The sequence below is a fragment of the Lampetra planeri genome, chromosome 24, assembly GCF_965212315.1.
Source record: "Lampetra planeri chromosome 24, kcLamPlan1.2.h2, whole genome shotgun sequence".
Lineage (NCBI taxonomy): Eukaryota > Metazoa > Chordata > Hyperoartia > Petromyzontiformes > Petromyzontidae > Lampetra > Lampetra planeri.
The window spans coordinates 11,615,055-11,641,290 of record NC_136130.1 but is presented as its reverse complement, the minus strand read 5'-3'; the positions used below and the strand labels follow the sequence as shown (position 1 = coordinate 11,641,290).

Here is a 26,236-nt window from a genome sequence, read left to right as displayed (position 1 = left end):
ACAGAGAGGGTCACTGCATCGCACGCTTTCAGGTGCGCTTCTGCGGCCGTCTGGAACGCTCTTCCGATATGAGGAAGCCACTGTAGCTGTGCACTTTTACATCATGTGGATTAACAACTCATTTCCTTCAAACTGCTTTTTGTGTTTAGTTTGTTGTCCTTCCCTCGCACCTCCGATTAGCACGGTTGGCTACGTACGGCGCGAAATAAGTTCAACGTACATACACGCAAGGACAAGCCATTGTGCATTGTCATGGCCTAAATCTTGATTTGAAGCTTTCGTGACTGCAGGAATCCATACTCTTTGGTTCTTTCGGTAAAGTCACGAAGGTAGAAAAATACAATAAAAAATAATTGAATTATTTTTTATTTTATTTCAATTTATTATTTTATTTTTCTACCGACGTGACTTTACCGAAAGAACCAAAGAGCATGGCCTAAATGTTGAACCTTAAAATTATCCTCAACCAATAAAAAAAAAATCTTTAAAAGAGAAGATGAATATTAATGGTCTTTCAAGCAGTTAAATAAATGATATTATAAATAAGTAAATGTAGCTAAATACAAATTGCGTACAGATGGCCCAAACCAGGCTTGTAGGATGGGAATCATCTGCCAAGCTAGAGGGTTTGAATGTACGGGTAGATTGAAAAAAATAAATGATTAATTCCCCCCTCTGTTTATTATCGTTTACATCAGCACTTCCACAAAAACAAAATAACTGCTTGAAATATTTCCCTGCTCGTGATATTCTTGGCTCACGATCGCTTCTCGGGAAGATTAGCGCCAATGTCTAACAGATGGCGCTGTGCAGCCCTCTTACTCCGACACCCATTCACAGGTACTGCCACGACTCTCCCCCCTTGGTGTGCTCGACAGCTCACTTGTGCGGCGGGACCGGGTCACGCGGTCTCTTCAGCAACCTTCAGAATCCCCAAATGAGGCCAAAACGACCACAGATTTGCGATAAGTCGGGATGTCGTGCGAGTGCGACATCCGGAACCGAAGAGAGTGATATTGGTTTTGGACACTTTATTTTTTAATCACCGGTAAACCAGATGATAATCACCAGCAACTGACAATTCTGAAGCTTCCGCATTCTCAAGTCTGCAAAATCGGTGACAGGTTTGTGAACATGTACGTCATTCCCATATCACCGCCATCATCCCAGCAACATCAGCTCTAACGAGATCTAAAGAAAAAAATGTATCCCAGCAAATGATTGCCATGACCAGGAATGTGTTATGCCAATCCAATACATGAATGTAAGCATGCTGCACTGATACGGTCAACTGCAGCATGGAAACAGCTGTAGCCAGACAGGTGTAGCTGTGTATTGGTGGTGGCTAAACCACACCGACTACACACACATCCTGCGTTGGGCTCACACAATCCTGCGAATTCTCCGTAAGGCAGTGTGTGTGCATCCTAAGAGGCTGACTGACGTGTTAGAACATGCTGTCCCCATGCCATTGTTGAAGAATACGAGCCACCGTTCCCATCACCAACAATGGGGCTGCAAAGTCACCCAGGTGATGTGTTCCGGTCATTTCGTAGAAAATAATTAATTGGGCCCTACATTTCACCCTCAAGTGGATTTACCTGATGGGACAAAATTTGGGCCCCAAATATGGGGCCCAAATATTATCAAGTCTGTAAAAGCAAGCGGCTTAAGCATGTTGTGAGCGACTGGTGTAGATACATATCTGTCGGGACATTTCATTCCAACAAACTGATTTCAATCCACATCGTCACGCATCAAACCACTCATCGGTGACCGGGCCGGCACCACCAACTCGCTGCACTCGAGAAGAACCCGCTTCAATCCTGGGCAGTGGCTCGAACCCGGATTCAAACCCAGGGCCCGCGAGCTACGGAGAGGCTGGTACCCAACACCGAACAGTCACCACCGTCGGAGAGCAGCAGCAGCAGCACCGCACACCCAACGGGACCCCCACACCACCCCCACCCCGCTCCTTGTGTGTCGCCGCCGCTCAGGAGGTGAGCGTGGAGGCGTCGACCTCTTGGAGTCCGTCGAGCGCCCCGGCGTGGAGCGCGTGCAGGCGCAGCATGTCGGCCTCCAGGGGGTGCAGCTGCCCCGTGACCACGAGCGAGTGCAGCGGCCCGCCCAGCTCGGCGCCCGCCAGCTCCGAGAGAGGCGCCGCCGTGATGCGCTGCGTCTCAGAGCCGACGCGGGCCAGGCCCACGCACACCGTCGCCTCGCTCAGCGCTGACGGCGCCAGCGGGGACACACGGAGAGACACAGAGAGTCACAGAGAGAGAGAGTTAGAGAGAGAGAGACAGACAGAGAGACAGAGAGAGACAGAGAGAGACAGAGAGAGGGAGCCAGAGAGAGAGAGACACAGAGAGACACAGAGAGACACAGAGAGACAGAGAGAGACAGAGAGAGGGAGCCAGAGAGAGAGACAGAGACACAGAGAGACACAGAGAGAGTTAGAGAGAGAGAGAGACAGAGAGAAACAGAGAGAAACAGAGAGAGACAAAGAGTGAGAGTTATAGAGAGAGAGACAAAGAGAGAGACAGAGAGAGAGACATGTCGGTCGTCTATGATAAAACGATCGTCGCCAGCCCTGCTCCAAGTGTCGCATGAATCAAACGTGCCGAGTCGATTCGCGCTTCCGCAGCCCCCCCCCCCTGGTGTTGTTGTTGTTGGAGACCAATCTCAACACGTTGACATGGGTGCGACGTTCCGCTGGGGACTCCATCGAGCACCTAACGATTAGCACGGTTGGGTACGTACGGCGCGAACAAAGTTCAACACACACACACGATGCTGCCGCTGCCGCTGACGACGAGGCCGACGCCGGAGAGTATCGGCTGCGAGGTGTGCCGATGTGCGTGTCGGCAGAATGAATGAAACTTCTCTGTGTGTGGCACACAGAGAAGAACCGTGGCCAAACACGGCGCGCCTTTGCCTCCCCACGACGTTGACCACACACTGCAGCTGTTCACTTTAAGCCAAAACAACATCGAATAAATCAAACTCTGATTCCGATACTAATTACGACTCGATGTGCATGACCAGGAATTGAACGTGGGTCGCGAGGATTGCAGTGCGGTACACTCACCACCGTGCAACCGCTTCCCACGCGCACACACACGCACACGCGCGGGCACAAGTGCATTCCCAACACACAAGCACACGCACAATGCTCCGTTGGCACGACGCCCACACAAGGAATGCGCACGCAACATGTGGAGCACACGGGTCGCAGAGCGCATGTGGGGTTCTCACGGCGACGACGCGTACACACACACACACGCACGTGCACACACGTGGAATGTGCCCCGAACACATGGGACTGCACGCGCGCACACCCACACGTGCCAATTACACACACACACACGCACGCACACGCGTGCCCGTGCACGCAACACACACATACGCACCCAAAGTCAAAGGCACAGATCCCCCAAATTGCGTTATCGACTTTTGGGGCAGGTGTCGTTAGCGAGCACCTATTTAAGGGCCGAACGGCGCACGAGAGCATTGTGTGGCTAGCAGCACGCCCGTCCGCCTTTGTCTCCCAAACGCTGATGTTTACACACTGTACCAGGTACTCGTTTAAGGCTGAGTCAACCTAGGCGACGCCTTTCCCGGTATGTATTGCAGCGCGCTAACCACTACACTACCCGTTCCCCACGAACACACTCCCCCGCACACGCACACGCAGCCACAGACGCATGCCGTGCGCCTGACAGCACGCGCACGCTCGCCTCCACAAACGCCTGCTCTCGATTTGCATACGGTTGAGGAAATTTCTGTCGGGGAGTTCTGACGCGAACACGCGAGGGCGTTCGCGGGGCCCGCACTAAGCACGGCCACCTTTGGCTCCCCATTCGCGATGGTGTTGGAAAACACGGAGGCTTTCGCGCCCAATATCATCCATATAAACTGGGTTTTTTGGGTTAGATCGCGTGAATATATAGATGTGTCGTTAAACCCACCAGCCACAAATCTGGCTATCGCCTGATGAAGCTAGTTGTGATTACTGGCAAAAGTTCATACTCGGATTGTAAATGTTGTGGCTTTGCTCTCCAACACACTGGTGTGCTGTACTAGTGATGAATTGCCACGTTCTGTTTACGTGACAAACCTCACTAGTTGGCTGTGTCGGGTGGTGGCGGGTTTAATGACACATTCATATATTTACGCGATCTAACCTATTATAGCAATGGTATTGTGAGCACAGCATCAAGCGCTCATTTTAGACTCAGCCAACCTAGGGGAAGCCCGTGCCAAATGCAGATACCAGCTGCACATGAAGCGCGAAGAACCAGCCCACACAGCACAGCGGGGCAAACATCGAAGCCGCCACCGCTGGCAAGTGAATACACGTGAATACACGTTCATACGCAAACAAAGAAAAAGCCAAAGATCTCCCGTGTAGCCTTAACAGACTGTTGGGGATCGTGCTGTTAGCGAGCAGCACCTGTGAAGTCTGGCATGGCACACGAGGGGGTACGGGTGGGCAGCGCCACGCCAATCCGCCTTTGTCTCCCCAATGCACATGTTTACACAACACCCCAGCTAATCACTTATAGCTGCGTTGACCTAGTGGAGGCCCAGGACCGGTTCAGATATATTCGCTGCTGTTATTGGCCATGAGCGGGAATCAAACTCGGCTCACCTGGTTCGTAGCGCAGTGCGCTAACCACTGCACGACCGATCCCCGTGAAGCTCGCTCATAAGTACACAAACAACGAAACCTAACCCGGTTGAGCGACCTGCTTTTTAAATCGTCGTCGCCGCCGTCAGCCCAACGATACGAGGCTCACACAGCGGCATGCCGCCTCCCACCGGCAGAGCTCCAGGCGCCAAACATCAATCTCGCAACATGGCAGCAATTACTGGCACAGGAATTCATCGATACGAGCTGTGGATGCTGCCGTGAGAGTATTTATTGGCCCGGCTAATTTAACGGGGGCCGTTAATTTGGCCGCGAGGCCAGCTCACAACCGCCTAGAACTCCATCTTTCTTTTTACAATGGCGAGCAATCGGCGTCTGTTCCCGGTTCGCGTGAGACGGGGCAGGAACTCGTGAGCATTTGACAAATACGGCCGCCGTGAGGTCTCGGTGAACGGAATGTTTATAAACTCACGTCAGTTCAATGAAATGAGCGGCGGATATTCGTATTCGCTTACACCGTATTTATAACAGGAGTTATTTTTAACACAGCGATCGCGTGTGCACCTTTAAATCAAAACTATATAAATTAATAATTTTGCCACGAGATTTCAATTGAACCATTGTTCGGCAATGCAACGATTTTTTTTTCCGCGTAACATTGAGACGACGGAACGAAGGCCGAAGTGTGCAAAAGAACCGTGGGAGAGATGCATTCTGGGAGTTACACTGATACATAAAGAGAAACCCAGCGGCCAGAGAGCACGTGCCAGTGAGATGCGCCACGTCTACCGTCAGTCGGTAAGTGGGTCAGGACACGTCACCGGACGGACGATGTGCAGGTGGTCAAGACGACCGACGGAGTGAGTGGCAGCCTGATCGGGCTGCCACTCACCTTGGAGGTGGAGGAGCTAGACGGATTATTGCATTGAAAGACCATGAGAGAGAGGGACGTTTTGGGGAAGTCTTCATACAGCAGTGGATAGATCATGGCTGATATGTGTTTGTGTGATGAACAAATCGAACACCTCAACATTTTTTTACTGTCAATTTAAGGTGGGGGGTGGGGGGAAGGCATTTCTCTGCCAAGGAGGTAAATGTGGGCCTTGCCCAAGGTTCTGCATGAAGTCGTGAGAGCTCCACACGAAGCGAACGGAGACCGTGTCGGGTGTGCACATGAGAGGCTGGCGAAGGAGCTTGTGAGCGAGTGTGAGAGTGAGCTGGGTGTTTGAGTTGATGGGTGAACTTGGGAGTGTGTGGCTGGGCTAGTTACTAACAGGGTGGGTGAACTGTTGGGTGGCTGGGCGAGTGAGCGTATGGGTGAGTGAGTGTATGGGTGAGTGAGCGTATGGGTGAGTGAGCGTATGGGTGAGTGAGCGTATGGGTGAGTGAGCGTATGGGTGAGTGAGCGTATGGGTGAGTGAGCGTATGGGTCAGTGAGCGTATGGGTCAGTGAGCGTATGGGTGAGTGAGCGTAGGGGTGAGCGTAGGGGTGAGTGAGCGTAGGGGTGAGTGAGCGTAGGGGTGAGTGAGCGTAGGGGTGAGTGAGCGTAGGGGTGAGTGAGTAGGCAGTGTAGAACGGTAGTGTCGCGGTTAGTGCTCTGTGCTACGAATTTGACGAACAGCACCAGTGACGAATATCTGAACCAGTTCTGGGCCTCCCCGAGGTTGACTCAGCCTCAAATGAGTAGCTGGTGTAGCGGTGTGTAAACATCACCACTGGGGAAACAAAGGCGGCTGGGCGTGGTGCTGGCCACCCACCCCCTCGTGTGTCGTGCCGCGCTTCAGAGGTGCTCGCTAACAGCACTTGCCCCAAAAGTCTGTTAAGGCTATACAGGGGATCTTTGCCTTTGTTGTAAGTGGGTGAACGAGTGAGTGGGTGAGCGAATGGGTAAAAGCGTGGTCAGCTCAGCACGTGAGTGAACCTATGGGAAAGTGAATAAGTAGGTGCGGTATTTGTGGGTAAGTGGGCGTGTGGGTAAGTGGGCGAGTGGGTAAGTGGGCGAGTAAACAAGTGGTTGAGTGGATGGAGAAGCAGTTGATTGAATGTGGTGATCGGTTGAGTGAGCAAATACAATAATACTTGCATTCATATTGCGCTCAAGCAGTCGTGTGGGCGAGCAGTCGTGTGGGTGAGTGTGTGGGTGAGTGTGTGGGTGAGCGTGTGGGTGAGCGAGCGGTCGAGCGAGAACACTCACGGACGGGGTCTCCGCGCTCCCGCCGGTTGTGCACGATCTCGAGCAGCTGCTCGGCCGCCTGGCTCACAGTCATGAAGCGCGGCGGCTCAAACACGCGGCGGCCCCTGAACACACACACACACGCACACAAAGATCCCCCTATAGCCTTAAGAGACTGTTGGGGCAAGTGCTGTTTGCGAGAACCTATGAAAGCCGGCACGGTACACGAGGGGGTGGGTGGCCAGCACCACGCCCGGCCACCTTTGTCTCCCCAGTGGTGATGTTTACACATCGCACCAGGCACTCATTTGAGTTTGAGTAGACCTAGAGAGGAGGCCTTGGACCAGTTCAAATAATCGTCACTAGTGTTGGCGCCGCACACACACACGCACGCACGTACACACCCCCGCGATAGCATGCGTGAGCATCAATGATTTATAACTTAGAACATTTCAATGTAAACGTTACCTTAAGACTAATGGGCGCAAGACAGAACCAAAAACACACCAAACGAGACAGATTAAAAAATAAATTGTTGAATGGCATTGCGACGAGAGTTGGGAGTCGAATCTTCACTTCACTACGGCTGGGGAGGAGGGTTTTTGTGTTTTTTTCTGCGTCCCCCAGTTTCCTCCCACGTGACATAAAACACGAAACGACGATTTGGCCAAACATCACAAGGTCCTCTTGAAAAAGATCTGAAGCCGTGCGGCTTTACTGCACAAACAAATAACATCGTGTGTATTCGCGCGCTGTGTGTGCGTGCGTGTGCCAAACTCGGACAATCCAATGTGCAGGCGTCAGAGAGAAACAAAATACAATCTGCACCATGGGACCTTTTTGCCAGTATCAAAGTATGACAAATAAAAACAAGTTTTACCCTTTCTGGCAACGCAACAGATGTTGAGATGTACAAACTTTGTGGAAGGAATCAAGTCTGCATTAACCACACACAGCACTTCGTGGTGAAGATGCAGACACATCATCAGAGCGCGTTTGTTTACGTGTTCACCACTAGCTCGTGTGGTCAACGCAGACTTGATTCCTCGCGAAACGTTTCTATTCGGTGTTTGTCTTAACACCTGTTGTGTTGCCAGAAAGGATAAAAAAAAATCTTATTTCTCATTTAAAATCTGTTTATTCTTCCGGATTGAGGGAGCAGCAAGCGGCGTTATCGAGCGCCTTGTACAGCCAGCGGGGCGCACGCGTGAGAGCGATCGACCACACGCCGCTCACTCCGCCATGTTGGCATCGTGGTAACGACGTTGACACTCGATATCAGGTAATCACCAAAGGTTGAGCTGACCTATCGGGGCAAACCAGGCCAGCTTCAGTAACCAAATCCCACTGATTTCTGCATCAACAGAAATGTGACCTCCTCTAGCGTTGGGATCACGTTGCAACGCGTTAACCAACGCTCCTCCACTCCCCCAACACACACGCAACGTCAAGCGATACGACCATTCACGTTCCTTTTATCAACATGTCGAAAGCGTTGGTGCCCGGTCTTATCTAACATCCACTCCCAGTGTTGTGTAATCTTCCTAACACCTGGATACAAATGATTTGCACCAGTACGAGGAAGTGTGTTTTAATGCTGACGGCAGGGAAATATTTGCCTCGGTGTGTCACGCAGCGCATGGTTTTGCAGCGGGGCAGACAGGGTGGATGCAAGCTCCGTATTGCGCAGCTGCACGGGCTGATCACGAGTTTGCCTGCTTCAGCGAATGCTGTTGGCAAGCAGTTTCGGGAAGCCGACAGAATGATGGACAAAACATGAATTTATTTTGTGCGTGAAGAGATCGACTTTAGTCTCTTTCTTTATTTGCTACAGCAAGAACTAGGTCAGAATCTTGATTTCTATGAAAAAAATTATATAACTAAGTAATGTATAATCAGGATTGTAAGGAAGACATTAATAACAGTCTGCTCCCTTGCCCGGACGTGGTGTACACACACCGACCGCCCGTGTATCCGAGTGGCCGGTCTCCTTTCGTTGTGAATCCTTACGGCAGAGCAGAACGCGAGTGCACTTATATCAGTAAAACACGTTTCCTCCTGCAAACAACGTTTTTGCTTCCCAGTGTTCCGGGGTGTTTCTCTTACTCACATGTGCAAGCCTAACCTTTACCTGGAAGTCACGTGACTCACCTCATCATGTTTTCCACCGACTGCTCTTTAACTTTAATATCTGCAGTGAAAAAAAACAAAACCGCCTCCAACTCAGGCAACAACATCAATAATAATTCTACAAATGCGCAATCTTAACACTCTACGACGCTACACAGCAGGAACATACTTGAATGCATAGACGTGTGGAAAATTGCGCTCTGATTGATCACGTGACTCGTGTGATGTATCATGACAGGGTGAAGTTAAGGTGTTTTTCAGACAGTTTAAGTAAAAAAAAATTACATTGCGGAATGTTTTCTATTTTTTATAATTTGATTCCTCTTGTTCAGTTAATAAAAAACGGAATCTTTACGATTCAAGCTCATCATGATTTGATACTAGAACTGATTTATTGTTTTTGTTGACGCACTCGTGAATGACCGCTCCCGCAGTGGATGCAGCGTGTGACATGAACCCAACAGACACGACTTGCACTCACGGGAACATTCAGATTCGTGCAGCGTCCTTCAAGAAAACTGCTCCTCTGTGCCACGCACACTCAACACAGCCTAGCGCTGCTCCGTTCTTGAAAGCACAACCGCGCGTAATAGACAGAGCCCTCCGATGCGTGATCGGGTTGCACCACGACGCTCCGCCGCTCGCCGGGAGAGGGCGGAGCGTCGGAACGTCGGACACCACGGCGGAGCTGCGGAGCGCGCGAGGCCACGCCGGAGAGACCGCGAGCGTGGACGCTGGATCGTGGGCGTCGAAGCGTACCGAGCAGACACAGGGTGTGGAAGCCCATCTCGCGATTGCGGGCGATCTTGTCGTAGAAGCTCTCCGGCCTCCACGAGTCGGTCCAGAACACCACCGACACAGTCTCCCCGAAGTTGTACAGCTGCAAAGGCACAACGGACAGGCAACGAGTCCAGCTACAAACACAAGGATCGAGCAGTACCCCGACGTAGCCCGTCGTACACCGTTCTGGGCAAGCGCAGTTTAAAAAAAAACGTACTGAGATTAAATGTAGAGCCCTTTGTCAATCCACTGCTGGATGAAGTCCTGCCCATGCCTCTCGGTCCTGGGGGCTGTCTGACCATACTTCACCACGCTGGTCAGTGTGCACTCTTGAAAGGGAGTGCCCTGGACCGGTTCGTGGCCACTGGTGGCTGTCGTGACCGGAAATCGATTTCGGGATTTGTAGCGCGGCGTGCAAACCGCACGCGCGCTCATAATCACAAGAAAATAAACACTTCCATTATTTAATTAAAACTCTCGACCAGGTCAGAGCACGAAGAGATGAAATCTTTTTACGGATGATATGTTTACCCTGAGGCCCAACATTGAGGCTTACATCTTTTCGCTTCATTGGGCAACCTCCCTAAGCCAACAAAAGCTTTTACTATTATTGGAAATCGGGCTCAGCCAGAATCAACAAGGAAGGCTGCGTATCTGAAAGTGCAGCTCAAGGAGAAACATCATAAGCAGGCGGAGGAAGAAGAAGGATACCAATGATATTTTATTGACTCAGCTTCAATCCGAGATAAAGCAGCGGGGCTCCCGCGTGGACCCTGAAGGTTTCGGCCTCGTCACCGCGCACAGCACTGAAAGGATATTAAAAATTGTTTTTTCATTTAATGCCGCAAGCTAACGGCTTATTAAGGTGACCACTTGGCTCGCCCACGTTGCTGGCGGTTGTGGCGGCAGATGCCTTCACGGCGCCCGTGGCTTTGCCTCGGGGTGCTGTGCACTGCGACGGCTTCCCATAGAGACTTTAGAAGTGGAAAAACAAATATTTGTGCCTAGATACCATTATCCACATTTCGGACAGAGTATATTTTAGAAAGGGGAGCCCTATGCACGGTGCACCGCACACGCGTAACCTGCACGGTGCACCACACACACGTGACCTGCACGGTGCACCACACACACGTGACCTGCACAATGCACCACACACACGTGACCTGCACGGTGCACCGCACACGCGTAACCTGCACGGTGCACCACACACACGTGACCTGCACGGTGCACCACACACACGTGACCTGCACGATGCACCACACACACGTGACCTGCACGGTGCACCGCACACGCGTGAAATGCACGGTGCACCGCACACGCGTGACCTGCACGGTGCACCGCACACGCGTGACCTGCACGGTGCACCACACACGCGTGACCTGCACGGTGCACCACACACGCGTGACCTGCACGGTGCACTGCACACGCGTGACCTGCACGGTGCACCGAACACGCGTGACCTGCACGGTGCACCACACACACGTGACCTGCACGGTGCACCGCACACGCGTGACCTGCACGGTGCACCACACACACGTGACCTGCACGGTGCACCGCACACGCGTGACCTGCACGGTGCACCGCACACGCGTGACCTGCACGGTGCACCGCACACACGTGATCTGCACGGTGCATCGCACACGCGTGACCTGCACGGTGCATCGCACACGCGTGACCTGCACGGTGCACCACACACGCGTGACCTGGAGCAGGGTACTTCCTGTGCTAAAAATAAAAACCTGGAGAAATCCACACATGAAGGTTTGCCTTATCTCTCCTACTTAGATTTCCATGGCCGAGAAACACCAAGTGCTAATGTTTGCTAAGGCTCAGGCTTGGGTGAAGGATATCTGATCCACGTCCCACACACCACGTGGAGCGCCCCCCTTCACCTGTGGCTCGTCACATTTCAAAACCAGAATCTATATTTTTAGTTCTCACGCTATCTCTCGTTTTGCTTCTTTGCTCCGATTTATATTTGGTTGTTTTCTTACCATTGCCATTCCCTTCATTGCAGTTCGGTGACCCAGGTCCTCTATCCCGATCTCGAGTTGTCACTTGGAAACCACAAAATAAAATGGAAACTTAAACCACGCATCCCCGCGGGAGAGATCAGCCGATTGAGCCGCCCGCATTCAGGAGTCGTCGTTGCAGGTACAGCAGCTTCCTGCGTTGATTTGATCGTATTTTGTAAAAATAAAAAAATAATACCAGAAAGGCAGAGACAATATCTCGGACCTCAATAGCAGATGCAAACCACAAAAACAGAGGGGTCGCTTAGCTTGCGAACACACCGCGGATGTGCGTAGCAGAGACGCAGCACGAAGTGTGCAACGGCTGCTTGAGTAGGGTCGAGTCGGCCAGGCATACTTCTTGTTGCGCTCGCTGCAGGGACCCGCGACACCGCATCGTGGACATCGAGAGATCGCGACGGAGTGGGGGGGGGACTTTAACGTCAGTCCGGGAAGCACGGGGATTGTTTCCTCGGCCACAACGCCGTGGCGGTTACGCAGTCTCTACGACGACGGCCGTCTCTCGTACGCAAACCCTCAGAGACAAACAAGTCCGCTTATCACACAACGAATCGCAAATGTCACGGCCCCACAAATAAGGATTTGCGGAGAAGACCAATGAGGATAAGGAGAAGCTCGGGCGTGTGAAGAAAAGCGAGCCCTTGCGGACGGGACGTGTCCCTGCTTTTTGTGTGTAGTTTGTTGTCCTCGCCAGCACCTCCGCCTGTCACGGTTAGCTACGTACGGTGCGAAGGAAGTTCAACACACTGTACGTGTCCGTAAAAGGGTCGGCGATCGATGGGTGAAACCAGCAACACAGCAGCTACCAGACGCAACAAACACAGAGAGTACAATCAAAGAGGAGACGGAGCGATGTAATCAGGGCAAGCGAGGGCCTGACAAATAGTGCAGCTGTCAACGGCTAATCTCAGGAGCTGCACGCAGAGGCCTTCACCCAGCACTCGGCCAAGCACGGCTTCTGCAAAAACATTTTCCAAAGTCCATGCTTTTCCATGGGAAATAATTACACGTTTTTGTTTTTTTATCGCACATACCGTTTTCAGTTTCGGTTAAATTATCACTTGATAAAACGCAATATTTAGCAAAAAAAATTGAGAAAGAGTCGAGCGGGAAAGAGAAAAATCTTTCCAAGAGATTTGAAATCAAATTAACCATATCTACATAATTGGGTGCTATTAAGGGGCGCTGGGGTAAACATTTCCTGTTGGGACGGAGCTGCAAGGCTACAAGCGCAACACCATGGTCATTAACGAACCCCCAGCAGGCCACAGCCGCTGCAGCAGCAGCACGGACATCAACACAGCGCTGACGACAACAACCAGGCGGTAGTCCAAGTGACTCGCCAACGCACTGACGCTGCACCGCAATACCGGGAGAGAGACGATGGTAACTCGGGGAGGACTTTATCCAGCGGCTCGTCATCGCCTGCCACTCGTCATCGTGGCAGGCGATGACGAGTGGCCGAGCGGATACCAGGAATCATTTCCACAGATGAATGCGGCTGATGAGATCTATCGAAAGCACCTCCCGCCACATCGCACCAGCGGAGTGCCGCTTTGTGTGTGCGTGCGAGGAAAAGATCCCGCAGCATCTCCTGAACGAGCGGGCTGACTGCGTGTCCATGGCACGGGAGAAAAATGTAAGATCACGCGCGTAATCACGTGCCGTGTTGCGATCGGATAACCGTTTCATAACCACCGGGTGGGTGATCGCGGTTGTGCCGTACGGCTCTCCGACGCGTTTCTGGGTCGTGCCGCACGTAGTTCGGCACGATGTCCGACGTTTCGCTCTCCGCGTGCCGCGGGAGCTTTCTCGACGACACCGAGCACATCGGAAAGCCGCGCGGAACGAATCGTGAAATCCTACGCACAGTCACGTTCCTGGAAATCAAAGAAGAATCGCTGCGGTGAGCGCGGCTTGCAGCGGTGGCCAACCTCTATCACAGGGCAGCGCTGGACGCAGGGACGATGCAGCCGACACACGGTGACCCACACCGCTCGCGTGCGTACACGCTTCCACTGCAGCCCTTTACGCGTGAGGCTCACTGCCCCGAGGAGCGAGGAGAGGTTACGCGAACGGAAGCGGGGGTGTTTCGGGCCGAGTGCGCGTGTGCGTGCGTAGTGCCACAGGCTTTTTATGAAATATTTCCAACCCCCCGCTCTCTCCTCCCACATTCCCGCTCAGTCTGTTTCCCATCAGCCCCGAGTGGGGAATTACAGCGGGAACAGAGGCCGCCATGGGAAGTTACCCTCAGCGAGCAGCTCGGCGCGTACCGCAAACTCAGCAACAATTCCACCGAACCCCCCGTCCCGAGGCTAGATTTTCCTCTATTCCCACTTGAATTCTCTCGTGCAACTTACAGGCCATTGACAATTCATTGACAACGGGCTCTAAGTGGGGATGGGAGTGGGGGGCAGCCTCCTCCAGCTCCGGGCCGGAGTACCGGCGTTCGCTCTCAGCAGCAGCAGCAGTAGCCACCCAACCGCGCTCGGCGATTCACGGAGGAACGCGGCCAACGTCTCGCCCGTCCGCTAACGATGTCTCCAGGACGTGCAAAGTCAAATGACGAGAACCTCTCAGGCAAATGTGCCCCTACCCCCCGCAAAGAGCGTGCCTGCAAAATAAGTCACGCTGATAAGTTAGGAAACATAACAAAGAAACGTAGCTTATCAAACACGAGTTCGGATAACGGAGTTGTGACGGCGCAGAAACGATCCCGGCCCAACTGCTCCCTTAGGCCCCGTTGCACACGCGGCGATACCGCGTTGACTTATCGCGCGAGCGAGAACGACGAAAAGAACGCACGACGCGTGGTGAACGAGGGAAGACGTCCCGGGGTCCGAGCGGCCACGCGATAGAATTGTTCTCAGGGACGCTTCTCGAATCAAAAGCCGCAAGCTGTATAAACACACGCGCGCGGAGAGAGAGAGAGAGAGAGGCGAGCAGGGATGAGCGAACCGTGGAGCGGTTGTCACTGTGGCAATCGATTTTAAAGTCGGCAGGGACGCAGCTCTCGGAACGCGAGAGAGCTGCGTGCGAGAGAGCTGCGTGCGAGAGAGCTGCGTGTGCGTCCACAACATCCGCCTGAGACGGACCACGACCGCGACCGCACAGGGCTCACTTGGGGTTTTTTTATTTTATAGAAAGTTCAAATGCAGAAACACTCGATAAGACACGGCCCGGTTTCCGTGCGGGTCCCAGTGTGGGTGCCAGTGCACTGCCGTCACCTAAGAAACAGAAGGTCTCGCTTTCAAGATGACCGGCTGAAGTCTTGAACAGCGAGACGTCATCGTTGGGCGAAGAGGGCATTCTGCCGCCAGCCGTGACTCGCACACCGCGAACGCCGTCACTGGCGGAGGAAGCGGGGAAGCACCCCGGGGAGAAGACAACGATTCAGAGTGCCTTGGGCTCCACGAGGAGAGAGCCAGGCAAAGTGCCTAGGGCTCCATGAGGAAAGAGAGATTCAGAGTGCCTGGGGCTCCATGAAGAGAGAGAGATTCAGAGTGCCTTGGGCTCCATTAGGAGAGAGAGATTCAGAGTGCCTTGGGCACCATTAGGAGATAGAGATTCAGAGTGCCTGGGGCTCCATGAAGAGAGAGAGATTCAGAGTGCCTGGGGCTCCATGAAGAGAGAGAGATTCAGAGTGCCTGGGGCTCCATGAGGAGAGAGAGATTCAGAGTGCCTGGGGCTCCATGAGGAAAGAGAGATTCAGAGTGCCTAGGGCTCCACGAGGAGAGAGCACAACCCACACACCACGGCCTGAAGCCTTCTTCTCGCTCGCCATTGGATGGACGATCACGATTCACGGCCGCGATTGGACTCGAGAGTACCGTACGGTACATCGTGATAAATGCAACGATACTTATTTACCGAGTGAACGTCAAACTTGAATCCGAAGACTCTTCCTTCTCAGGAGGGTCCTGTGGCTTTGGGGCTGTTTGGCCACCATAGCACCTCGAGTGGAGGCAGCAGTCAGGCAAGTCAACGACAGTCGCGGCTCCTCTCATCCGCGACCCTCTCACCCGCGACCCTCTCACCCGCGACCCTCTCACCCGCGACCTTATATCCATCCGCCGGAGCTGCAGCGTCTCGCGAAATATCATTCCCCCCCCACCGCCAGCCCCGATTCCTTTTCGTGGACATGCAGAGACGATCTGCGTAGAGTCAGGGGCCACGATGCTCGTACCCCACGTCACCGCAGGGTGAATGAAGTTCTTATGGCAGACACCATGGATACATCAGCAACGGATTGCTGCACATTCCATTCGACGCGTGCGTCGTGAGCGTAAGAATAGATTTTAACCGACGAATGGACACATCGTCCACGCCTAAGAGACATAAGCTGAAGAACTTTAGCAGACATCAGTCACTCTCAAAAGCCTAATGGGCAGCGGACGTCTCAACGTGGTGACGAATCGATGGCAAAAGCCAGGAGTGGAATCAGGTGAAAGGGTGGAGCGGCAGAACGAGGCCACGGGCTGAAACGGCACGGGTCGTTGGTTGTCCAGGGACCTGGTGTAGGGTTGAACGAAAATCCAGCAGTGGATAGAGAACGGCAGCTGCTAATAATAACGACTGTAAAAATATATTCTACATATATATAGCCGGCGTGGATTTGGCCCACAGAGAATATTCCTGAGAAAGGATTCCGTGGGAGTTTGTGAGAGGAAACTCGCGACAGTTGCAGGAGACAAGCAAATCGAGCAGTGCTCCGGAGGAGGCCACGTCTCCCAACGGGGCTGTCTCTGTGTGAACGCAACTGCGCCGATACAACGTGCATCGTGTGAGCCGCCAGAGCCATCCAAAACGATCGCGAACGCCTGCATCAGCCGTGCGAGTAGCGCAAACATTGTTTTTCCGTGGGAGCGTGTCATCTCCGATATTCCCTTCTCAGATACGGAGCAGAGTAGACGAGACACGAACCAGCAATGGAGTGGAGTGAGTCACTCCCTGTCTGAATATCAATATGTTACAAACCAAATAAAACTATATCCACACTCCTGGGCACGCCTCTAAAATGGCCTTCAAAGAGAGTTCGTCCCAAGTTTATCCGTAAACGTCTTTGTTTATTTTCAGAGCTGAATTAAAACAGAATTTTCATGGTCAAAGTTACTGGGGCGTTCGTGAAGTAATTGGCAACTGGGCTGACACCATGGGTTTGCTGTCCCTGTGTAAAGAGCTTAACCACTCGTGACTGGCGGCATTCTAGCCCAGGCTCTGGACCATGTCAGCTCAGCGCTCTGATGAGACAAGATCCTCCTTCAAAACCTGGCCACTTCCAAGAATTGCTCTGAAAGCAATAACAATTACAGTGGTTAGCGCGCTGTGCCGTGAACCTGGCGACCTTAAGTTTGATTTATTTGCATTGCTAAAATTAGAGGCGAGCAGAAAACTTAGCCAATCCCTGATGGGGGAAGTCTCATCGAGCGGTGGATTGACGTTTTTGTTTAACGTGTCACTCCACGTGCTGGGTGCTTTCCAAGAACAAGTTCCACAAGAAGCTCCAAGCTGGTGGAGTGACACGCCGGACGTCATGCCGAACGACGCATGGTACAGCAGAGAACAACCACGAGAACTTACACAGCACAGCACCGCACGGATGGATTTCCCCCTTCTTGCCATGTGGCCGAATATTGCTCAACCTCCGCACGTTTTTTTTTCCATCCTTCGCTTCTTTGTGGAAAAAGTGAGCGGGTGTGACCCCAACTTAAATTTCCACGTTCTGCCCGGCGTCGTATACACGAGAACGTGATCTACGCTCGCGAAACTTCACGCGGAATATTTACAAAAGCCTCACAAGCAACTGGTCTCATTTCCAGGAAGCGCTGTCGACTGCAGAAAGCACAATTCAACAGTAAGAATGAACACGACGGTTCACCGACGGCGTGGTATCTGGAGCGACACGCGGTGACCTGCGTCTCCGCGAGGTGGAGGTCGCGGGGCTGCGGAACGCGCTTTGCTCGTCCCACGGCGTTCGACTCCGCGCTGTGGGAGAGCACCACTTGCCAAGGGCGTGCGCGGTCATTTTGTTGTTGTTGCTTCCATTAAATGGAAAACAATTCAAGCAAGAATGTCATCAAACGGAATCCACACGGGGATTTTGTTCTGAGAGAGTTTACATTCAGTTTTGTTCAGTTTATTTTTCCACTGGGCCTAAGTGAACAGAAAGCGCTTTGTACACAAGGATTCGCTGCGTGAGCGCAGATGGGTCCGTGATGAGCTCAGGTGGGTCCGTCATGAGGTGCCCTCGCTGGGTGGGTGCACCGCTAGAAGCCCGCGGTGGACACGAGATGCGTCACCTCTCTCAAAGCCTCAGATGATTACGATGCAAACGGTCCGCATATTCAGTCATAAGTCTGTTTTCCTGCAGCAAACTAGAGAAGCATTGCAAGCAACATGGAGAGCGCAATGCTGCAGAGAAGTTCAGACCAGCGGGGCTGCTATTGCAGCAGAGAGCAGTCCTGCTGACGCAAATTATTTGCGATGTGAATTAAGGCATGCTAAGCAGACAAATATTGACGAACAGCATCATGGAAAAAATCCACGAAACTTTCCAACGCCGTCAAAAAAAGTCACCGTGTCCCCGCGCTCATGGCCTCCTTCGCACGGTGGGGACCAGACTTTCGTGAACACTTTCACTGATGATGCCCCACAACACGGTACCCTTCGTGAGGTGGTGCTTATTGTAGCAACCCTGGAAGGACGATGGGATGAGTCCCCTCATAACCGAGAGGGTCCGTGTATGAAACGCAGCCCCAACCGACAAAGGCGATTATCCAATCTTAACTGTCATTTTTAACTGTTGTGCAATCAGTGCCATGCCATGGCACCGATCCCTACGCTAGCAAACACAAAGCCTAAACGACACTCTGCGAGACAAACACAACTGGAGCAGGGGATTTTTGGATTCCAAATCAATTGCATGTGGAAGCATTTGCTGTAGAGTAGCAGCCTGTGTACAGGGGCCGCTGTGTTAATGTCGGCCCCCTTAGAGTCATGTGACCACGCCGCTTTATTCCCGGGACAATTGTATGAAGGTGGCCCTGTGTGTGCATAGACTGCGTCTCGTGACCTTAGGAGACCGCTCTCCAAGATGGGCTATTGTTTCCCTTTCACTCAACTCAATGTCCTTTATTTAACCAGCTGAGGGGTCCCTGAGAATGTATTATCTCTTTTGTGAGTGGTGACCTTGGTAACCATGGTTACGTAGGGACGGTTTTTTGTAATGCAATGTGGTTTTAATGAGTCTTAGACTGCACCACCATTAAAACACGCTTCACCCGCCGCTCCTCATTCCCATCGCCATCATCGGCCATCAACTGTCCGTCGCCTTCGCGGTCGCACTCTCGTCTCGGAGGGTTGTCCCGCTTCCAACGCACGTGCATATCAAAAACACAAAACCACGTTCTCATTCCCGGTCTTTACTGGATGTTTGAAAAGTGAGTTGCCTGGGTGGTGCATTCAGACGACGTCTCAGGTTCAACCCAACCCACACGGCAAGCCCCAGGGAGACTCCCCCATCCCCCCCGTTCAATTCCCAGGCTCCAACTCTTGAGATGGAGCCACTAGAGTGGACCGGAATAAGCGCACGATGAGATGGGGAGGTGGACGCGAGCCCGTTGGAGGGCTTTTTGAAAAGCTTAACTTTTAAAAGTAACGTTATTTACTGTAGCGATGCTGCACCGTTTAATAGTAGCTTGAGAATTCCCAGAATGCACACACACCTACTGTAATTTCCGTCGTGGCTTGAATATAACGTTACAATGCTTTTTAATATATATGTGGAGATTTGTTAAAAATGTAGTGTATTCTCAAAATACTGGGCTAATTCAGGTGTGGGGTAACCCGGTAAATGATATCTGTTTGATTAAACAAAAACTCATAATTTCCAAAAATACCAACTGGTAAAGTTTTTTATATAGATTTTTTTTTACATCATTGAGGCCTAACATGACTAGCTTTTTTTTCTCTCTTCCGACCGGGGCATGTAATGTTTTTTTGGGTATAAATCCCAACGACAGCCAATGAGCGTTGAGGCTCTAAAGACTGAGTGAGGCCTCGAGGAACAGGCTTCCTGCTGGGACCGTCCTCGCACTGCGGTTCGCAGTTCATCAACTCCTCCCCCACATTCGGAGAGAAAATAAAACAACCGCCGGGAAGACTTACGCATGGGAAGGAATTCGTAATTTTTCACCGTTAATTTCATGGTGTCATAACACGGCTGCTACTGCTGCCGCTGTTGTAGACATAGGCGTGGGATGGGGAGTGTGTGTGTGGGGGGGGGGAGCAACCACGGGGCTGCATTCCACAATCGTACCAAGGCCAATCACACATCAGCAGCCCGACGGCGTTTTAAACTACGTTAATTGGTACCGAGTTGACCCGCGTGACCCACGCCCAGTCCCTCCGCCACCGTTCCAACGGCGATTGAAACGGGCAGCTGGAAGCAGTGCAAAGCTCAAAGTATTCAGGTGAGCAGCAGCTGAATTACCGTACGTGGGAAAAACTCGTGATTCCGTTAACTCAAGCCGAAAAGTTAGAAATGCTTTAACAGTGCAAGGCAGATCCAGGTTGCTGTACTTACAAAACCATTATTGGTTTTTACCTGGCATAATTTAGTTTACAGTATATTAGCGGGTGATTTTCAAATGTTGGCTCTGGACTATGACACTGGTACAACTATAGCCTGCCCTTGTTTATGATGTTATACGGTATTTAATATCCACTTCACAGCAGACTGTGTGTTTAGGCAATTCCCTGCAGTACATTCTGGATAACGGTGGGAATTGAACTGCGAACTCCAGCAAACAGGTTTAGTCACAACCAAATGCAAGGCTATTCATCTGATTTAAACGCCTGCTAATTGAGATAATGGCCTCCAATTAGGGAATTTCCCAGACCACGTTTAGCCAATAAAACTTTTCATTGCTGCATTCCTGGGATAAAAAAAACCCATTTTGAAGCCTCACTTTGCAACATACAACAACTTGTGTGGAAAGTATTGCATGGATATGGGTAAAAAAACATATCTATTTTCATTCTGGAATGGGCCGTGTTTTTTTTTCCAACAACCGTAGTTACGAGAAAAAGCTAAATGAGTCTGAGGCGGCAGAGCGCCTGTTGATTGCGTGGCTTCCCGAGTGACGGCAAATATCCTCGGGCGGGCAGGGAGCAGCAGAGTTCACGGGCACCTAAATGCCAGAGCTCCATGACAGGAAGTGAGTGGCAGGGCCGCACTAAGGAGACAGCCATGGGTTGGCACAGGGAGGTAATTCCTTTAACTGAATGAAAGTCCTTAATGCCGTTGTCTTAAAACTTTAACCTCAGGGTGGAAAGGTCAACGGTATTAAGTTTTGGGGTTTGTCATTTTATGGCCATTAGGGTAGAAATGTAAAACTAATTGTGATATGAAAAGCAATTAAAGCTGTTTGGATAATGCAAGAACACGCGTAAAGGACACGTAGACACACACAGACAAAGGTCCCCCATATAACCTTATAGGCTGTTGTGGCAAGTGCTGTTAGCGAGCATCTATGAAGTCCTGCATGGTGCACCACACCCGGCCACCTTTGTCTCACCAGTGCCGATGTTGACCCGCTGCACCAGGTATTCATTTGAGGCTAAATCGAACTAGAAGATGCTTGCGACCAACTTAGAAATTCGCCAACAATGTCGGCCGCAAGCACGAATCGAAAGGTTACTGAGTTCATAGCACATTGCACTACTACACTGCCGCTCCGCTCATACACACACGTAGACACAAGCACACACACACACACATAATAAGCACTGACATGTTACTGCCAAGCTCCTAACAGTTTAATGAGGTCAAATGTCAGAGTCAAGCTTAAAATAGGAATGACGGGTCAACTTAGCTTGAGTCAATTACAGAATTATAGTCGTTAGCTGAAGCTGGGATATTCACATTGGCGTGTGGTGACAGATCAGAGCTCAAACAACGATAAGAACAACAACCGCCACCACCACCAAAGCTACGTGGCCATGTCGAAGGAGGACACAAGGTGTCTACTTAACGCGTCAGCGTGCGAAACAAGATGCTTCCCACGGACGGCACAGTAGCACCCCCATTACCAAACCAGGAAATTCAGGGTCCTGACCCCGAACCGTGTGAGGAACATCAGAGCGCTTTCAGAGCAGGAGAATTAACATTATTAGGCCCGAGAAGGATCACTCAATCGTGGAGAAGAGAGGCCGGCTGGTGAGTGTGTGATTGTGAGTCACAGTCGACTCATCCCTCCCAATGGGGTTGGTGCATTGTGCGCCACTCGGTGAGAATTGCCGAGCGGCTGAGCTACGGAGGAATGTGAACTTTCGAGCACTTGCTCAGAAACGCTCACAGAGATGGGCAACCACACAACGCAAGGAAACTTTTGACTCGCAAGGTCATCAATGAACGCGGTCACACGAGAGGTCAAATCAATCGTCATCTCGGCTCGGGGTCACCGAGGTGCCTCTTAACGGTTTCCAATAATGCCCCTTTCTCTGGAGCACTTTAACCCCAGCCCACTGCGTCTTCCGCCTGTCTGCACGTGTGCTCTAATGGCAGGTATGCGGCACGCTTTGCGAGCACCTATGAATTTCGGCACGGCGCACGCGGCTGTGGTGTGGCGGAGTTGTCCCGTAGTCGTCATGTAAAACGCACCCAAGATCTTAAACATCCACTTTCATGCGGATTGCGTGCTTTGGTGTCTGTGTGTTGTGTGGCCTCAAACGTGGTCCACATGTGTGCGTCTGTTGTGTGTGGTGAGGTGTGGCGCAGCAGTTAGCGCACTGCGCTCCGAACCCAGCGACCCGAGTTCAATTCCCGCGCAAGGCCAACACCAGCGACGATTATATTAACTTTTCATGGGCCTCCCTTCTGCCATCTCAGCCTGAAATGAATATGCAATGTGTAAACTTCGCCAGTAGGGAGACAAAGGCGACCAGGCCTGGTGCTGGCCACCCACCCCCTCGTGTGCCGCGCCTGCCTTCATAGGTGCTCGCTTTGAGCACTTGTCCCAAAAGACTGTTCAGGTTGTATGGGGGGGTGGGGGGGATCTTTGTCTTTGCTTGCGTACACACCTGTAGGCCGCAGCAGGCAGCGGCGGTGAGGATGGAGGCGTTGTGCACCACACGGTATGGAACCCCTTCCCGCACGGCTCGGAGCACCAGGTCACTGTGCGTCGTCGCCCTGGAGTTGCGACGTTTCGTGGAGACGATCGCGGGACAAGGGAAGGGACGGCAGAGTGTGTCGCTCAAGTTTACTTTTTGTTGCTATCACTCGTCTATATTTCGGCCGCGCTATGGGTGCCACGTGACAAAGCAGAACGACTTTAATAGGACGGTTTATCCACATAAGGGGCATATGAACCGTATGGTGGTACCCCGGGGTACCATAGTACCCCGGCTCTCGCATAATATCCGTGATGCAGTAATTTTTAGTTTGTTGATGGTCGGCGATGCGGCCATCGACTCATCTCGACGAGCTGTACTCACGATGCACCACTACGGTGCGTACGAGCGTTCAGGGTTTCAGCGCAATCGTCCTCGCTGCGTTTCGACATTGCGGAGTAGCACCAATTTCGGATTGATTGGTACCCCAGTCGCGGAGTTAAGTACACCCCTGGGAAAAATAGTGTCCCAGAAATAAAATATTTAATTGCCTCGGCCATTTTGTATTATTTGGTACCCCGGGGTACCGCCATAAGGATCATATCATGTATGACCTGCAGTGCGCTACCCACTGAATAGTTTTTTTTATCTGCTATGCGGTCGTGAGGACGATGGGTAACACGCAAAGAAACAATCAGCAGACAAAAAGTCCGCTTTTCCACGTAAAAAAATAATTTTAGTTTTCAGAGCTGGAAAAAGCCAAATTACGTGAAACATCTAATGTTATGGGTTTTTTGTGTGCAGGTAATGATGGTGACCAGGCTGAAACCATCAACTTGTTTTATTTGAGAAGACCGTTTAATCGTAAGTGGCTGCTCAGATTTTAACCGCAGGTCTTGGCAGTGCCGGATCAGTGGTCCGACCTCCCAGCCACCACCAGGTCACCTCTATGTTTTTTTAAGTTTGGCTCTTTCAGTTCCCACTTCAGAACGCTTAACTCATGCGTTTACGTCTTTATTTACACATTTCCACCCATTCTGTGATAGCCACAAGATCCGTACAGCTGCAGTGCAATTAATAAACAGCTAACAGACCAAACACCTAAAATGTATTTAAAATATATATGGATCTATGTTTGTTTGAATTAAAAAAAATATCCAAACCAAATCTAAACACATACATGTATTCAAATTCCCCATCATGTGCTTTATGTCTCATGATTGACAAATTTTGATTGGCATGTGGTCACTTTACGACTTGAGTTCAGCCAGTATCGAGCAGTACTGGACTGTATGTGCTTTCTGATGACCAAGGGGAAGAACCTAAAGTGCAAGTGGTGGGAGACCGTCATGAGCACTTCTTGTAGGCCACGTGTCGACTGCGCAGCAGCTGTGGGATTTGACGGCGGGTAAGACGCACTGGCGAGGTGCGGTGGCATCAACGGCTTTGGCCACGATGACGCCTTCAACTCGATGAGCTGCTTTCTGTGGGGCCAACGTACCTCCCATCGGTTCACGCACCACCGATGAGCACGTTTGGCTACGTACGGTGCGAAAGAAGTTCCACGTACGCACGTGCTACGACTGTCGTGGCTATGGCGAGCCAACCGGGACGTTTTGTAGCTCGACCGCCGGGCCTCACCCGAACGGGTCGCCCACCACCAGCAGCGCCACGTCGGCGTCGCGGGCCTCCTCCAGGATGCGCTGCGTGTCCATCTCGACGGTCTCCCGGTCGGCGAGCACCACCTCTCTCCCGTAGAACTCCTCCTGCGCACAGCGCGGCACCGATTAGCACGGGTTGGCGTCCAACACACTCACAGCGCGCCACCGGCCCACAGATTTTGAGCCGTGCGCGTGGCTCAGACGCGGTTCGGGCCCCACGGTGTCTCCGGCTGCTACCCACCCACGACATTGGCGTGTCCACGTCAATCGCTTCCCTTCGTCCACTGCTGCATGAGGGTCTCCCCGCGCCGGGCGGGTCATGGGGGGTTATTTGAGCATTTTGTACCACGCTGGTCAATGTGGGTTAATGCAGGTGGGGACAATAGACGTGGGAGCATAGACGTACAGTATAACAGTGAAATATTTATGAACAGTCCTCTGGAGTGGAACACGTAAAACGCTGCAAGGAAATATTAGAACTTGCCTCCTTTCTCAGCCTCCCCACCTCCGATTAGCACGGCCAGCGACGTACAATGTCCCCCCCCCACCCTTTGCAACAGGCAATTTGCGAATGGGCTCGAACCTGAGAGACTGCCCATGCGATGCACACCTTCACCGACGCACAATAGCAACCGCGGAATCTTCGTGGTGTGCGTGCAATGCGAACAGCGCTAACCACAAACCACAGACGCGAGCCTACGCACCAATGCCTCCTTGCCCACGCTCAGTATGGACGTGTACGCCTCGAGGTACACGGTCCGGCACTGTCGCACGATCTCCAGCCCCTTCACCGTGATGTCCTTCGCATCGCCCAGGCCCAGGCCGACCAGGTAGAGCATCGTCGCGACTTGAGTGACAGGCGCGTCTCGCCACACACTTCCCCGCAGTGCACAACAGCTCACACACCCCGACTCCCCTCACACTTGCCGCCGTGCAACCTGCTCTCGTGACACCTCAAACCACACTACACCTCGTACTCCATATGCCACACAGGCCTCACACACATTACGCCCCGCTCTCCAGAACCCCGTGTAGCCCAAACAGAATGTGTCTGAGCGAGCACCTATGAAGGCCGGCACGGCAAACGAGGGGGTGGCCAGCACCACGCCCGGCCGCCTTTGTCTCCCCAGTGACGATGTTTACACACCGCAGCAGGTACTCGTTTGAGGCTGAGTCGACCTGACACCTCACATCCACTGACAGCCGAGAAGAGCAACGCTCGCAACACCGCTCACGCCGCCGGTTCGCGGCTGTAGCTTTCAGAAGCGATTCTGCGCCCGTCTGTGACCCTCTTATAGTTCAGATATTCGGAAGCCACTGGAAGCTGTGCGCTTTTAAATCATCCAGATTGACAAACTCATTCCTTAGAGCTGCCTTTTGTGTTTTAGTTTGTTGTCCCCCACCCGCACCTCCGATTAGCACGATTAGCTACGTACGGTACGAAAGAAGTGCAGCGTAAAGTTGTACTGTACATACGAACGAGCTCACGAGCAGCGCACAGCAACACGCAGCGCAACGCAAACTCAACACACGTGGCCCGTGCCTGCGAAATCCGCTTTACGGCACCCGGGCGGGCTCGACCATTGGGGGAGGTTGATCCGCTTTGCGACACTTTACCGCGGTTCCGCCGTAAAGCGATGGTATTTTTTTTCTCTCTCAACACGAGGGCCGGCCCGGTCAGCTGCTGGAGCC

The 26,236-nt window shown here is 52.1% G+C and overlaps 1 protein-coding gene across 1 annotated transcript; it reads right to left on the bottom strand.

Annotated features, from left to right (window-relative positions):
* Window positions 1-1,016: 1,016 nt before the first annotated feature.
* Window positions 1,017-26,202, bottom strand: DPH5 (diphthamide biosynthesis 5). Its single transcript, XM_078605698.1, has 7 exons — window positions 25,249-26,202; window positions 24,525-24,649; window positions 22,854-22,962; window positions 9,715-9,835; window positions 8,977-9,016; window positions 6,847-6,950; window positions 1,017-2,229 (listed from the first exon to the last, which is right to left on the bottom strand). The coding sequence occupies exons 1-7, from the start codon at window positions 25,381-25,383 to the stop codon at window positions 1,994-1,996; spliced, it is 870 nt and encodes a 289-aa protein (XP_078461824.1). The 5' UTR covers window positions 25,384-26,202; the 3' UTR covers window positions 1,017-1,993.
* Between the last annotated feature and the right edge of the window lie 34 nt (window positions 26,203-26,236).